Raw genomic sequence first — 16,579 nt, forward strand, 5'->3', positions numbered from 1 at the left:
CCTCCCCCCCATATTAACCTGACAACAATCTTGTGGGGTTGAACAGGCAGAGCGCAAGAGGGATTGGCCTAAGGCGGCACAGTGAATGTACAGCTGAATTTCCCAGTCTAACCACTCTACCACCACCACGTTGGGCACTACGGAGCCAGAAAATACAGAAAGCAAGAGCAAAGATTGTGCTGGTTTTAATCTGATAGCCACCGAGTCCAGTCTTTTAAAGCTTACATTGTATTGTATTGTATTGGCACAGAAGAGGGGAGGAAAAAAATCTAGACTGGGCAGGTTCATAGAATCATAGGATAACAGAGTTGGAAGGGTCCTCGTGGGTCATCTAGTCCAACCGCCTGCACTATGCAATTTAGCCCACTTCTCAAGCCTATCAAGATCATCCTGTATTCTGCTGCTGCCTTCAGTTGTCGATCAGAGTTTAATCGAAGATCCTCTGAATAAATGTTATTCAGAATGGCTTAAGTTTGGGGTTGTTTCTTTCTCTTGATGGGATAGTTCAGATCTTGCGCGAGATCTTCTTCTTTTCCCATCCAAGGTCACATGTTACGGAAAGCGAAGTCTGGCAAGGTAGCCTGGACAGCACAGCCGGAGATGTGCTGACGGTCCACCGACACGGAAGAAAGCATGGACTTTCTGCCCTGACAGAGAGATGTAGAGGAACGCACACAGGAGAGTTTTACTGTAAAAGTCCAGAAAAACAATCTCCCCCTTTTCGTAGTCCAGATACACTTGGATTACTCTGGGTAAAGAGCTCAGAATCAGAGGGGTCGTACGAGGTGTGTGAACCACGTATTTGCTGCCACTAAATGCCATGGCCCAGATTCCTTCCCTGGGGTTCAGATTGACCGACCTCTTCCTCGGCACGGACTCCAGAGCTACCCCAATAGCCCAGGGCCCCTCCTTGACCACCTCAATGACCCAGGAGTGAGTCCCGGAGGTGAATCCTTGTTTACTCAGCAAGCAGCGACTGCAGACGAACCTCTTGGTGCCAGGGCAGAGGTCTTCTCGGATCAGCCCTCCCCACCTTGCACTTTTGCCGCTCCTGGAGACCACCAGGAAAGGATGAGCTGTCCGTGAATCAAAAGTCACTGGAGGGGGGAGACAGACATACGCACACAAACCGACCAGACAGCTTAATGGCTGAAGAATTTCCGACATTCGCCGAATAATATCTCGAGCAATAAAGCCGACTTTGATAAACATGCAAGAACGACAGTGTAGATCAGCCTTTCTCATAGCATAGCTGTGAACACACTCACCCGGGACCCCTCCCCTGCCCCTCCCCTCCAGGCCAGTTTGGAGGGGGGGGCACAAGTCGACATGGGCATATATGGTCCTATCACCCGATAAATCAGGGGTAGTCAAACTGTGGCCCTCCAGATGTCCATGGACTGCAATTCCCATGAGCCCCTGCTGGCAGGGGCTCATGGGAATTGCAGTCCATGGACATCTGGAGGGCCACAGTTTGACTACCCCTGCAATAAATGTTTAACAAGTTTTTAAAATATGTTTTAAAAAATTGGGGGAACCTTTGGGGGAACCATTCCATGGCTGCAACTCATTTGGGGGAACCTTTCCATGGCTGCCAAGAAACCCCCGGGATTCACGAAACCCTGATTGAGAAAACCTGGCTTAGATTAAACAGGGGTATTCTGGACCCTGAAAGACTAACTGGACCTGGTTTTCCTCACCAGGGGTCCATGAAACCCTGGGATTTCTTGACGGCCCATGAAGGATGCCCCGAATGGGTGGGAGTTTTAATTAATTTTAATATATATATTTTTAATTTGTTAAGCAGAATAGACCATATGGTTCCACTTCTGGGGTTTCTCAAAGTATGAAGAATGTTTTAGGGGTTTCTCAATGGAAAAAAAAAGTTAAGAAAGACTGAACTAGGCCCGTTATGCACACATTGAATGATGCACTTCAGAAGGAGGTTATCCTGTTCCACACAGAAAATTCCAGCTGCGAATACACATTGAAAGTGCTTTATCCAACGCGTGCATAATAGGCCCCAGACTCTATTCTAGCATATGTTTTCTAGTCCACAGATGGAAAAAAAATCTGTCTTCACATAGAAGGGCTGTGGCTCAGTGGTAGGACATAAGCTGGGAATGCAGAAGGTCCCAGGTTCAATTCCTGGCATTGCCAGTTAAAAGGATTAGGTAGTTAGGTTATGTGAAAGACCTTGCAGTAGGCCGTACTACTGCCTTAGAGGGCTAAGGGTCTGATTCAGTAAAAATCAGCTTCATATGTTCAAAGATGCCCCCCCCAAATCTCTATTTTTGTTGCAATTTAGATTGTAAGCTACTGTCTGCAGAGGGAATAGGTCTTTTTTTGCTTGTCACTCTGAAAGGTATCATGATAGCATAAAATAAACGGGATGGTATTCATAACTGGTCCAACAAACTGGTTAAGAGAGAGTTGAAGGCCCTGATTTATGTGGCTTTAAGTAAATTGCTCTTCAACCCCAGCAGTACACAATACCCTGAGAACTGCTGTAAGGAAAGCAAGACGCTAAATTCTAGATTAGAAGCATTACTGTTCAGACCCTGACTGCATTTCTAATCTGCTCTGAGAATACTCTGTTTGGGGAGTGAGCGGCTTGGATTCATCAGAACCTTTCTGCAGATGGCTTTCTGGCTGCAGAATGCAACTTTCCCATGTCCCCACTCCTCCATCAGCCCAAAATATTGCTCCCAGTGATAAAAATTGCAAAAAGATGATCAAGACACACGAGCAGAAGTCGTTCTCTCCTTGTAACTCAGTCCTGTGGATCCATGTGTGTGTGTGCGTGTGTGTTGGGGGGGGGGGTTGTTGTGGTTATACTATGGGATCAGCACTGGGGAGATATGTATTCAGGTCCCCCTTTGTCCTGGAAGGACACTGCGTGGTCTTGGACCAATCATTCACCCTGTCAAATTAACTTGCCTCACAGGGATGTTGTGAGGATAAACCCACGCCAAACTCGGAGGAAAAAGGCAATGAAAATGTGACAATCAACACCTTCTATCAGTGGACAGAGGTCCTCCCTTCACAGCCTGGAACCTTCTAAGAACTTGCATCTTCCCCCTCCCTTTGTGTAAACATCATTGCATTCCTCTTCTAATTAGAATCAAACTTACATGGTTCAGTGTCTGGCGCGAGAATCAGAGGTTTTTCAGGAGAAATAACATGACAGGATTGAAATCTTCTGGACCACAATGTTATGATGTTGAGTAAGTTGTTCTCTCTGCAGCTGAGCACAGTTACGGGCTCCCAAGTGCCTGGGGAAAAGAAAAGTCCCTTTAATAAAGGCTTAACAGGCTGTAGTTTCCTTCCATGCCATGAAAAGTGTCAACTGCCTATTCTTGCATATTTAACCATAGATGGGGCATTTCTTTTCCCTGGCCAGCAGAGAACCTTGGCCACAGCACAGAGGGATGACATTTCTCTTTTGCATTGTCCTTATTTGTTGTGGGAAATGAAGGATGTTCAGGAATGAACGCACACCATGCTGTGAAAGGAAAAGCAAAAGATGCTGTTGTGCAAAAAGGTGGGGAAGTCTGGTGTGTGAGAAATTCTTCAGAGAAAGTTGCATCAGAGTTGGTCTGTTTTTTTCATACTGGAGCTGAGAAGGAGAATGTTGAAATAGTAACGTCAACCGAGGAGGCACAGGGGAAGAAAACATTGTGAGAACAATCTCAAGCGCTAATAGGAAACAGAAAAAAAAAGAATAGATTCAAGTGGGCCGCCGTGTCGGTCTGTAGTAGCAAAACAAAAATAGAGTCCAATAGCACCTTCAAGACCGACAAAGATTTATTCAAGGCGTGAGCTTCCGACTCAAAAACTCATGCCTTGAATAAATATTTGTTGGTCTTAAAGGTGCTATTGGACTCTATTTTTGTTAAGAAAAAAAGAAGTGATTTAAAGTGTCCAGAGGGCAGATACTGTGAACAGCAGAAACATTAGAGAAGTAAAGGTAAAGGTAAAGGTATCCCCTGTGCAAGCACCGAGTCATGCCTGACCCTTGGGGTGACGCCCTCTAGCGTTTTCATGGCAGACTCAATACGGGGTGGTTTGCCAGTGCCTTCCCCAGTCATTACCATTTACCCCCCAGCAAGCTGGGTACTCATTTTACCGACCTCGGAAGGATGGAAGGCTGAGTCAACCTTGAGCCGGCTGCTGGGATCGAACTCCCAGCCTTATGGGCAAAGCTTTCAGACGGCTGCCTTACCACTCTGCGCCACAAGAGGCTCTTTTAGAGAAGTACCTGACTTTATCTGGAGCAAGAAGCAAAATTCTCAGAGCAATGACTTGTGATCAGTTATTTCACACTCACATCTACTCTTCCTGAAAAGACAAGCCTATGTGGGTTGCAGCCTTATCTCTCCAACGGAGGGGCAGGGGAGGAATACTCCCATGAACTACAGCAGAGAAGGAACAATAAAAATTAAACACACACACCTTCCTCAAAATACAAAGGACCACATACCTACATATCTGAAGGGAGATAAAGGAGTCAGGCACTTTTAAATTCAACAAAAAATGTTCCAGTCTACATTTTCAAGGAGATTATAACACCTGTCTAGAAGGACCCACAACATTCATTTGATGAAGTGGGCTTTAGATTGTAAAAGTTTGTTCTGCTCATTAAGGTATCATCAAAGGCTGCTAACAGATCTGGGGGGAAATCTCCTGTCCCTTTTAGCAGAGGCTTAAGATGTGGAAATGGGCAGCTGAAGCTTTGCATGGGATGGAGGTAAATTATATCACCGGTAAATAAAATCTCATTGTTAAAAGGACAGGATGATTTTTCCCTCCAGGCCACTGGCAACCCTACACTAGACTCTCATTTATTTTTTTCAGCAACAGATTGGCAGTTATCCACCTGAAATGCCTTAAAAATACTAAAGAGAATATTGCACTTGTTTAAAATCAGAAATTTTGATATAGAAGCAATAAAGCACTGAAATGTTTATAACATATAGCTTGCACCTTATTATTTATTTATTCACTGAATTTATATGCCACCCCTTACTGAGACTTATCTCCTCCTACTCCAGGGGGGTAACACCACAATGGCCAGGGGGCTTGCAATATATTGAGTGTCATTATCTGGTCATTTCCACCCTGCAGAACTGATCGAAGCTGGTAGAGAAGGGGGTGGCTGCGATCAGGGAAAAGACAAAATACTTAAGGTTACAAAGGGGCTGAAATTGAAACCTGCAGTTCTGTTCACAAGTCTTCTAACCTGACATTTAGCTTAAATCCTCAGAAAACAGGGATACGGAAAGATTATTACCTCAGTATTAATTAGAAGAACCATTACACTATCATCCCCCAAGGTGGCACCGAGAGGGATTGTTGGGGTGCATGCTGAGTGTTTTTGGAACACCTGGTCCTTCTGGGATTCTGAATGCTAACTGAAACATTTCAGCAGCTGTTGCCAGTGTAGTATTGACTTTATTCTCATGTACTCCTCCTCTTTCCACTGTATTTTTTAAAAAAGAACTCTCTCTTCTCACCAATACTCACCCGCCTCTTGTGGCAGCCATTTTGTGTTTGGCTCCACCTTCATTGGAAGCCATTTTGTGGTTGCACCCAACACCCTGTATCAGAATTCCAGGTCTTGGGATTGGCACAGCACAGTGATCAGCATGTCAGACTGTGACCTTCAAGAGCCTTCCATTCAAATCACACATTTTGCCATGAAGTTTACTGGGTAACTCTGGGACGGATAGCTTCCCAGCTTAACCCACCTCACAAGGATAAAGTGGGGATGGGGAAACCATGCACATTGCCTGGAGTTCCTCTGGAATGAAAATGTAAAAGACAGGTACAGGACAGAGGGACTCAGGAAAGGTAGCCAAGGTCTCCCCCTAGAACTCTTGCTTCTTACATCACATTGAGTTATTTGTCCAGGGATGCTAAGAAACCAAACATATACTAGGCATCTGCCAACTATGACCATCACTATCTCCTTTCTTCCCAACATGCTAAGACCTTGCCTTGACTAGTTTCTCATGCTGTTAATTGCTGAAAAAGATATTTAGGAAGCTGCACCCGTGATCCAGTCCTCGGTTTTCTGGGGGTTCTTCGGCACCAGGGTATATTCCCCCAGTCTCCAGCCATCCTCTCACCTGTCTCAGCTCCTCCTGGCTGCTGCCCAGGATGGGCAGGCAGAAAAGTGTGGGAATGAGCTCGTTGACTGGCAGGCAGGCAAGCTGGAGATCCTCTTTGTTGATTGGCAGGCTGTTGGGCGAGTAGCAAGGAGGTTCCTGAAGCCCTGGGCTTGCTGAAATCACGTGTCGGGTTGCCTCCTACATGGAAAAAGTTTAGTTGTCATCACCTAATTCCCTTCGTGGGTCGTTTTGAGGGCTGGGCATAGCAACATCTCAAAAAAAACCTCAGGTTGGCCTACTGGTACACTGCAGTTTTTTATCCGTGTCTGTGTAAATCCTGCAATTATTATTATTATTATTACTGGATTTATTTCCTGCCACTCCCTAAGAGGCTCGTGGCGGGTAACGATAGTCTTAACTCCATTAAAATTCCCATTAAAGACTTTAAAAATCCCAACATGATGGGAAAAACCACATTACCACCCCCACTACCAAAGCGGCAGGGAGAGTGGAGAGGAATGATGTATACTTCCAATCCCAAGGTGGGGGGGGGGGGCGATGACTCTAATTCGCTGACCCCAGCATCAATCATAAGCCTGGTGGAAGAGCTCCATTTTACAGGCCCTGCGGAAAGCTGACAAATCCCACAGGGCCCGCAGCTCACCCAGGAGCTCATTCCACCAGGTAGGGGCCAGGACCAAAAAAGCCCTGGCCCTGGTCGAGGCTAGGCATGGTTCCCTAGGGCCGGGAACGTTGTATACATCACTTTGACCCATCATGCACGGGGGGAATAACGCACATTCGGGGTGGAATGGCCGCGACTAAAATCACGGATAACGCACGGTGCCGGCTGCAACCGGCTGCAGCTTTGGTGCAGGCCGCAAAAAAAGCCGCGTTAGCGAAACGCAGAAGAAAGCGCAGCTTCCGGGTGACCGGGGTGCAACCAGAGGCGGCACCTGGGTCGCCGCGTGCATAATCAGTTACTCTGGGTTTTGCCACCGTCGCACCCCGTCCCGTGCATAACCGGTGTGCTTCGCGTCTTCCCCCTCCGCGTTTTCCATGTGACCCGAAATCGCCGGTTCGGCGGCCGTGCATAATGGGCCCTTGTGATCCAGAAAGAAATAGCTAGTCTGCCCCTATCAAATGCAGTGTCCTCCACAGTGAACCACCCAAGCAGTTTCCAAGAGGCATATCCTCTGCAAAATGCAAGTAAAATCCACTGCACATAAAAAAGGAATGAGGTGCAGCATAAAGATCAAACTGACTGATGTTCTTGCAAGAGCAGAAATTTGGTCCGATGACTAGAGATGGAACAAAGCATGAGAGTTTAACTCCATAAGCAGCAATCCTGGTTTGCAGATATGAGAAAGCAGTTCTATATATACCCGTCACGACAACCATTTCTCCTGTTGTGGTTTAAGACACTGTCAATTTTCTTAAAGCAAAAGAAAGCTGGCTGATCCCTGCAGTGAATGGGGAAGACACCATCAAGTCACAGTCAAGTTATGGTGACCCCCCGAAGAGTTTTGAAGCAAGAGATGTTCAGAGGTGGTTTGTCAAGGCCTGTTCTGCACAGCAGCCCTGGAACTTCCTGGGCGGTCCCTCAGCTGTGCTGCCCAGGGATTCTGAGATCTGACAAAATCAGGCTACCCCAGGCCACCCTTAGGTCTTTTGGTTATTATGGATATTTAAATAACAATCTGCTACCTGCCAAGAGATCCATTTTGCGCAGAATCAACAGGTTTTGAAGGACAGAATTGGCTAGCATCCCCAGTTCAGCCTTGGGTGTCCTAGCCATTTCTATCTCACATCTGGAAAGAGAAAAAAATGTTTATTAAAACAGAGCACTGCTCTAAAGGAGCCAACATGTAAGCTCCCAACACATGAAGCCGCTTTATACTGAATCAGGCCCCTGGTCTATCAAAGGCATTACAGTCTACTCAGAATGGCTGGGGCTGTCTGCAGGCTGAAGTCTTTCACATCACCTCCTATCTTGTCCTATGAACTGGAAATGTCAGGGGTTGGACCTGGAACCTTCTGCATGTCACTGACTTACAAGGCCTCCTCTTCCGCATTACACAGACCCCTTTCCTGCCCGCTCTCACCTCGTGACTGCCAGCCTACTCACTCCTCCCTACATGCATACCAGTTGTGCCTCCAACAAAATGATAACATATTTAACAACAACAAAGATATACTGTTAAGTTCAGTGGGAGCCGCGTGATCCTTTGGTCCCTTCACGAGAAAAATCCAAGGGGAAAGACTAATATTTCAGTGGCCCCCCAGGAAGACCAAGGCCCATTCCGCATGCATTGGATAATGCAATTTCAATGTGCTTTTGTAGCTGGATTTTCCTATGCAGAACAAGAAAATCTACTTGTAAAGTGCATTGAAAGTGCATTATCTACTGTGTGCGGAATGAGTCTAAAGGCTCAGTTCTCTTCCACCTCCTTTCTCCTCGATGTGCAAGAGGAGCAGAGGTCATGACAGAGTCCCCATACACTGTGCTATTCCGTTCTCACGCTGGGAAAGAAGTAAACTTAGCCATAAATAAAATGCACATCGGGGGTTGCATTACTCAGCTGGGCTTACATTCACTCTTTATTGTCCTAGAGAGCCACAGCTGACTGTACATTAATTGGATGAGCACGTTCCACATGCCTACAAAAGAGAAGTGTTTTACTTACTTGCTCAGGAAGGCCCCAATGTCCTAGAGGGGAGAGAAAAGAGATCAGCCTCTCATGCCCTGTACTGACACAAAACTTTCCCATATACAGGCCAGCTGGGTGCTAATACCCAAAGCTCAACAAAGGTAGCAACTGAAGCTGTGAACCTATGGCGTTTAAGCCACAACACAGAATCTGACACCAGAATCTAAAGAAGCCACATGCAAGCCTCCAATTATTTGGAGAACCTTGGGTTAAAATATTAAAAGAGGCAAAACTTGTTCGGAAGGAACAAGAAACACAGACAAAAGGTACACAAGTCACTTCCTTGGTGCTTTACAATGGTGCATAAAAGGCTTTCTGGGACACAAACAATCTGCTAACTCACCATATTCGTGGAATGCTTTAGTCTGATCCTGCGTAGAGCAGGGGGTTGGACTAGATGGCCTGTATGGCCCTGACCAACTCTAGGACTCTATAATATTAGTCGAGCCAAAATATGATAGATTTCATTGCATGGGAATTCAATTCACACCTTCTTGATCTATGCCACAGCCGGTGCAGCATGCACAGTCCCATTCTGGTGTCTGACAAAGGATCTGATGTCCCAATTTGCCTCAAGGTAACGGCCTTCACCGTATCTCTGCAGTGCGGAATCAAACGGCTAGACGGACAGCTGTCAAGATTCCGCACTTGCATTCCTGCCTTGGAGTGTTTCCTGCCTCCTAGATTTTGCCAGCCAGCTGCCATCAACTGACAGGATGGTCCCTTTGGGCCAAGAGGCAGAAATGACCAGGTAACACTGATTAAAACAGTAAGACGTGTGAACTGGACCCTGCTGGCTCCTCTCCTTTTTCTGCACAAAGGAGCTACAGGCACGGGCTCACCTGCAGGAATTCAAAGGGCGGCTGCCGGCACTTGGCCTCCATCTCCATGATCAGCTTGGTGAGATGGGCACTGTGCTCCAGGGCGTCACTTGCGTTTTCATCTGCCATCTGCAGAGTCTTCTCTTCTGCGTCTCTCAGCAGTGCTGACAAAGTGTGGACTTTTTTCTCTGGAAAGGCGCGCTCTTTCCATTCTCTAATGTCTATGATGCCCTTCTGCAGAAAAAAGGCATGAGGAAAAAAGAGAGAATCATAGAATCATAGAGTTGGAAGGGACCTCCTGGGTCATCTAGTCCAACCCCCTGAACTACGCAGGACACTCACAACCCTAACGCTCATTCACTGTAACCTGCCACCTCCTTGAAGGCTAAAACTGAGAGGGAAAGAGACCTCTTAAAATAGATAGTTCAGCAAAAAGAGGGTTGTTTTTTCCCCCTCTTCCCGAAAGAGTATCAAAGCAGCTGGCAATTTCCTTCCCCTCCTCTCCCCACAACAGACACCCTGGGAGCTAGGTGAGGTTGAGAGCTCTGACAGAACTGCTCTGTAAGCGCATCTCTAACAGAACTGTGAATAGCCCAAGCCCACCCAGCTGGCTGAATGTGGAAGAGTGAGATATCAAACCCGGCTCTCCAGAATAGAGGCCATGGCTCTTCACCACTATGCCACACTGGCTCTCTGGGTCAACTCAGTGTGATGCAGGAGGGAAAAAGACAAACTCCATGCTAGGGGTTATTCGGATCTGGCCGGAAAATAAGAGTGCCAATTTGATATTGGCCCTATGGTGTAGCCTCATTTGGACTATTGTGCGCGATTCTGGTTGCCACCTCTCAACAAAGATATTGCCGGGATGGAAAAAGCACAGGGCACAATAACGAAGGGCTTGGAGCACCTTCCCTATGACGAAATGCCGAAGAGCCTGAGGCTTTGCCATGCTGGAAAAAAAAAACAACTAGAGGCAACGTGGGAGAGGTTTATAACATTATGAATACGGTAGAGGCAGTGAACACAGAATTTTTTCCTCCCTCTTCCAAAAAAACACTAGACCTCAAGGGCATCCGAAGAAATGAATGGGCAAAATGGAATGCTTCTTCACTTAACAGTTAACTGAATGGTGGCATTCCCTGCCAGCAGAGGTAGTGATGGTCACCAGCAAGGATGGCTATCAAAGGGCATTAGATATTCATGGAGGAGAGATCCATCAGGGGCTACCCCCTGTGGCGACTGAAGGGATCCTCCATGTCCATATTCTGAAACCCGCTGCTATGAGTTTATGTCAAGGGAAGGACGGCCTCTATGCCATGCCGTTGTGCAAGGGGACCCCGTGCCAGGCGGAACACTGGTCTCACCCAGCAGAGCAATTCTTACAGTGCTTTTTATTTCAACGCCAGTGACAAAGGGCACCTAAAGCAGGGAGTGCAGCCACGTTTTAATTTTTGAAACTCTTTCTTTAAAAATAGCCTCCAACTCGGTGATGCAAGATGAGGACTATAATAACAAATCAGATAGCACAGAAGAGCATTAGACTTAGAGCAATTAGAGAAGACCAGCTAGTAACCTCCTATTTAAATGCTAACCGCAGCAATAAACAGGAAAGAATGCACCTGGAGGCTGAACAATTAGAGGAGTATTGGGGGGGGGGAGAGTTCCATCTATTGCAAAGAGAGGGGGGGGCTTTTCTCTAATCATCTGATCTCAGGAAAACATGGAGATAGGTCTCAGCCGTTGATCTCAGCTGACAAGGGTGTAAGCAGATACAAAAAGACTGTGATCTCAAGGTGTTTAGGTAAAAAACCAGCATTCTAAACTGTGCTAGGAAACAAATCAATTTTCAGTATCTTGTAGAGGTGCATCCTGATCAACTGATTTAGGAAATTTGAAGCAGCAACTAAAATGACCAAGAATAAAAGCTCATTTAAATCACTGGCGTAAACAAGGTTTCCCATTGGTATGTCATATCTTTCCTAAAAGATGACGTACACTAATTTGTTAATCTAACCACAAAAACAAAAAAATGTTGATTTACAGCAAAACAGAGCATTCCGGGAAGGGTAGAGCCTTCCCCTTTTCAGCAGAGGTGTGGACTTCTCAATTTCCCACAGGGGTCACAGGGCGGAACCTGGCCCAGGCCCATACTTCGTAAACTATATTCAATTATTTCAATAGAAGAAGTTTATCTCTACAATGGTCCAACTCAGAATTTCCTCAAGTATGCAAACTTCATCAGAATTTTGCCAGTTCCAGGTTGGGAAACACCTGGAGATTGGGAGGGGGAGGGCTTAGTAAGACAGGGTTTGGGGAGGGGATGGACTTCAATGGGATTTAGTGACATAGAGTCCCTCTTCCAAAGCAGCCTCTCCAGGGAGACTGATGTCTGTTGCCTAGAGATCAGTTGTAATTGCAGGAGATCTCCTGGCTCAACACCAAGAGACTGGCCACCCTATTCATCAGCCTCCCCTGACTTGCAGAAAAGAAATTACATTTGAGACATACATTGTTTAAGCAAGCACACACTTTCAACTTTCCTTGCTAATTCTATGTCACCAGGGTTGGGAATAAAACCACGATCCCAATGCATGTTGTGATGGTCAATTTTGTATAAGATGGCTGAGTAAAAAGGGAGGACCCCCAAAGTGGAATTTCTAGGCTCATGATATACGTTTTGGAGGATTTGTTTATTTAGAACATACCTATGTTGCAAACTACAAGAATTCATGTGATTGAAAAAAGAAAACTGATGGCAAATGAAAATGACACTTACCATAACATCCTGAATTACTTTCTTATTACTCAATCTTGTCTTCCGAATCTCATCTCTCCTCTTCATCAGCAACGTCAAGTGATTTTGGATTTGGTCCTAAAAGAAATAAGATATCTAACCTGTCCATCATCACGGGAGCAAGAACCGGTCTCATTAAGAGCATTGTGCAGTTCAAGATAACTATTGTAGTGATACAAAATTTAGAGTCCAGTGACACCTTTAAGACCAACAAATTTTTTTTCAAGGTGTGAGCTTCCTCCGACAATGGAACAAAGATCATAAGAGTACAAATAGAAGGAGAAAGTAAATTAGTAGCAAATTAGTAAACAGTATCATAAGTCCAAATATGCAGCGTGATCCTTCTTTGCTAGCAAAGCCAGGCAGTCCTGTGATTACTAGTTGACTAAACAAACTCTTGGAGGGAAATTCCATCACTGGCTACTGGCCATGGTGACTAAGGGAACCTCCATGTCCAAAGGCACTGTATCACTGATGGGGGCTACAGGGGAAGATTTGGGTTTCTGTACCTTGCTTGCAGGTCTTTCAAAGGTATCTCCTTGGACACTCTGCTAATAAAATGCTGAACTAGGTAATCCATTGGTCTGATTGCTTTAGGATGCTTAGGGCTGATCCTGCGTTGAGCAGGGGGTTGGACTAGATGGCCTGTATGGCCCCTTCCAACTCTAGGATTCTATGATTCTATGATCCGACAGGGATCTGCTTATTTATTTATATTATTTATAATCCACCTATGTCTCTGGGACTCAAGGTGGATTACACAGTAAATTAAGTGGCTTTTAGGCCTAGCAACGGGATTGCACAAGAGTTTGAAAAGACGGATAAAGCCAAGGCACACGAGGAAAGGTTTACAAAATTTGGTCCGCTTAGTCTGGAGAAAAAGAAAATTTGCAGTCAACTCTTGTGCCCGTGTAATTGAAAGTAGATCCCACTGGACACGATCCCCGTTCCCAAGTAAATCTAAACCGGGTTCATCCTAAAGGCAGAGTGGAAAGATTCCAAAGTCTGAGGTTCTTTTGCAAAACGGCAGCAAATAACTATCCTCTTATAATGCAAAAAGGCCTAAAAGTCTTGATTGTTAAAAAGCCGCTCACAGACCTTTTTTACAACTTCATGCTGGTGCGTATCTGCTAAATTATGCCTCGCCTACCTGGTACTCCTTCACCGCCTGGGCTATGGGAAGCGCCGCGTGTGTCTTGTGATCTGGGGCTTCTTTGCAGAGCACGCAGATGAAAACTCGATCCTCTCGGCAGAAGAGTTTGAGGGCTTCCTTGTGCTTCCAGCACACTTTCTGCGCGCCTTCGGCCTCGCTCGGCCACTGCGATGGGAACCGCTGGATCAACTCGGCCAGATTCCCCAAGTGCCGGTTTGCTCGCAGAAAAGGGCTTTCTGCACTCGGGACAACACGAGACGCCGCGATCCGGCCCTCCGCCGCAGAACCGGGTGATGCACGCGCGGCAGAAGTTGTGCCCGCAGTCGGTGATCATCAGCGGATCTTGGAAATAATCCAAGCAGATGGCGCAGGTCGATTCATCTTGGAGAGCTGCAACTGGATCCCCTCCCGTGGCCATTGGGATTTCCCGCGTGCATAGAGAAACAGACACAAACAAACACACACACACACACGACAGGCACGGACCCGTGTGGTTTTGGGTAGATAATGGGGGTGGGGTGGGGGTGATCTCTAGACAAGTATGGGCGAGGCGGGGAAGAAGAAAACTGTCCATTGGCTGAACAATCTAAATTTCATTGGTGGACAAAAAAAGTGAACTATCCAGAAAAGAAGTTCACACGCTTCGGGGGAAAGCGCGTTGGAGCTGGGTTCAAGTGCCGTGTAAATTCTCTTCCGGGACCGTTTCCGAGGAGGAAATGGCAGGATTGTTTGTGGAGAAGAAGGTGACTAAGTGGGGGCTTGAGAAAGGCTTGTAAAAAAATTATGATCCAACAGGGCTTTTTGTACATTCTTACGTACCAGTCTGTTTACCACCTGCAATTGAAAATAGTGACCTACTTCCTCTTTTGCTCCGAAGACGACCAAGGTCAAAATTGCACCACGTTTTACACAAGACCGTCATTTTATTTTATTTTTTTTCTCCTTAGCGGTTTGTGCCCCCCATTTTGCATTAAATCTGAAACAAATAGAAATCTTAAAAAAAAAAAAGCCAAAAAGACCCTGTAGGATGGCAGACATTGTCATCTCTACATTTTGTCAGGCTTCATGGCAACCTGGGCCTTCATGTCTCCCAGGTCCAGCTTTTCAGCCACTATGCCACGCTGTGTGTCTTAAACATTCGGACCCCATCTGTTCACAAAGGGCTCAAGATACATCAAGATGGAGAAATATTTGAAAAGAACTGGCTTCCTGGATTTTGTTGTTCTTAGGTGCGAAGTCGGGTCCGACCCATTGTGACCCCAGGGACAATGATCCTCCAGGCCTTCCTATCCTCTACCATTCCCCGGGGTCCATTTAAGTTTGCACCGACTGCTTCAGTGACTCCATCCATCCACCTCATTCTCTGTCGCCCCCTTCTTCTTTTGCCCTCAATCGCTCCCAGCATAAGGCTCTTCTCCAGGGAGTCCTTCCTTCTCGCGAGGTGACCAAAGTATTTGAGTTTCATCTTCCTGGATTTAGTCAGTGGCAAAGGAAGGATTCGAACACACATCTTCCAGAACCAAGATCAAAATTCTGCCCACAAGGCCAGGCTTTGGAATGAGGTCTAGTATTGTTTGCCCCCATAAACCATATCAAGAGAATCAAGGACTTTGAATCACCGCATGTAACGCAAAGATTGGGTTCCCTAACTTTCCATGCTGCTCCCCCTCCTCCCCTCCAAATGTGGGACATCTTTGTAATGACATAGGACTCAGTGGTAGAGCCCTTGCTTGGCATGCAGAAGGTCCCAGGTTCAATCCCAGGCATCTCCAGTTAAAAGATCTGGCAGGAAGTGATGTGAAAGACCTCTGCTGGAGAGCCACTGCTGGTGTGAGTAGAAACTACTACATTTATGGTGTTGTGAATGTTCATGAAGTAAATTGAAGGCCTCTGGGCTTGAGCCAGGACCTGGCTCCTTGCTCCTCTCTTGGGATTCGTCAGATTACACCAAGCGACCAATCCGAGAAGTGTGTTAGTAGCCAATCATAAGGGAGCGTTAACAGCCAATACCGGGTCTAGGGGACATGTCCTGAAGTACTTGGAGATGCCCGTTAGCCTGTGTGTGCCCCCTGGTTCAGTTCAGTTTCCCCCCCCCCCTTCTTGAGATTATTTGTGGGAGCTGAAGTGTTTGTGTTCTGACTGAGCCTTCAGATCTAACAAATGGTGTTCATCAGAATTGCAGGTGACATGCTAAAGCTGCAATCCCGGACATCATCTGCTGACAGGGTTCAAAAAGTTGCATGCCTCCCCCACCCCTCCCAACCTCCAATATTTACATGAGCAGAAGCCGTGGTACCTCCCCATTCTTCATCCTGGCCTTGAGACAAGCAGTTTGAGTTTAGTTTTAACATAGACGTTACTCTCTGTGAGCCTCATTCTACCAGCTTATCGAGAAAGTGGACAGCAAATTGTACTCTCTGCTATAGAACAAGCCTGCTGAATCAGAAAATAAATCTGGCTGCAAAATCATTGCTCAGTAGCTAATAGCTGAGCAAAAGTTCTAGAAATGTGTTACCTCTCATCCCAACAAGGTGATTCTGCTGTCCTGGACTCTACAACAGTGGTCCCCAACCTGTGGGCCGCGGCCTGGTGTCGGACCGCGGCTCCCTCTCCCCGCCCCCCCGCAGTAAAAAACTTCCCAGGCCGCAAGCCTGCAGCCCGGGAAGCTTCTTACTGCGGGAGGGCGGGGAGAGGGAATCACGGCCGCGCATCGCGCAGCCGAAATCACGCATGTGTGGCGCTTTTGCGCATGCGCGATTTCTGCCGCACATGCGCGATTTCGGCCGCACATGGCGCATGCCCTATATTAACCTTAGATATTGAAGGCAGTGGGATTTAAGCGCACTTGTTCTTAGTTCTTAAACCCAGGCAGGTTTGTCTAGAAGTCCCATTCATTTAAATTAAAAATAAGGTCAAAAATGCTTGAGAATGCTGTAAACTCTAGCATGGCACAGGCAGGGATCTCTCCTTCCTTGTCTCTCCAAATC

At 46.5% G+C, this 16,579-nt stretch overlaps 1 protein-coding gene across 1 annotated transcript; it reads right to left on the minus strand.

Moving 5' to 3' along the window:
- Positions 1-181: 181 nt before the first annotated feature.
- LOC143831594 (uncharacterized) lies at positions 182-13,995 on the minus strand. The gene is made up of 8 exons (XM_077324698.1): positions 13,590-13,995; positions 12,422-12,517; positions 9,667-9,879; positions 8,801-8,823; positions 7,821-7,924; positions 6,132-6,311; positions 3,135-3,275; positions 182-1,097 (listed from the first exon to the last, which is right to left on the minus strand). Exons 2-8 carry the CDS (start codon positions 12,485-12,487, stop codon positions 553-555), a joined length of 1,272 nt encoding a protein of 423 aa, XP_077180813.1. The 5' UTR covers positions 12,488-12,517; positions 13,590-13,995; the 3' UTR covers positions 182-552.
- Positions 13,996-16,579: the final 2,584 nt, after the last annotated feature.

Source organism: Paroedura picta, chromosome 3 (assembly GCF_049243985.1).
Source record: "Paroedura picta isolate Pp20150507F chromosome 3, Ppicta_v3.0, whole genome shotgun sequence".
NCBI classification, from domain to species: domain Eukaryota; kingdom Metazoa; phylum Chordata; class Lepidosauria; order Squamata; family Gekkonidae; genus Paroedura; species Paroedura picta.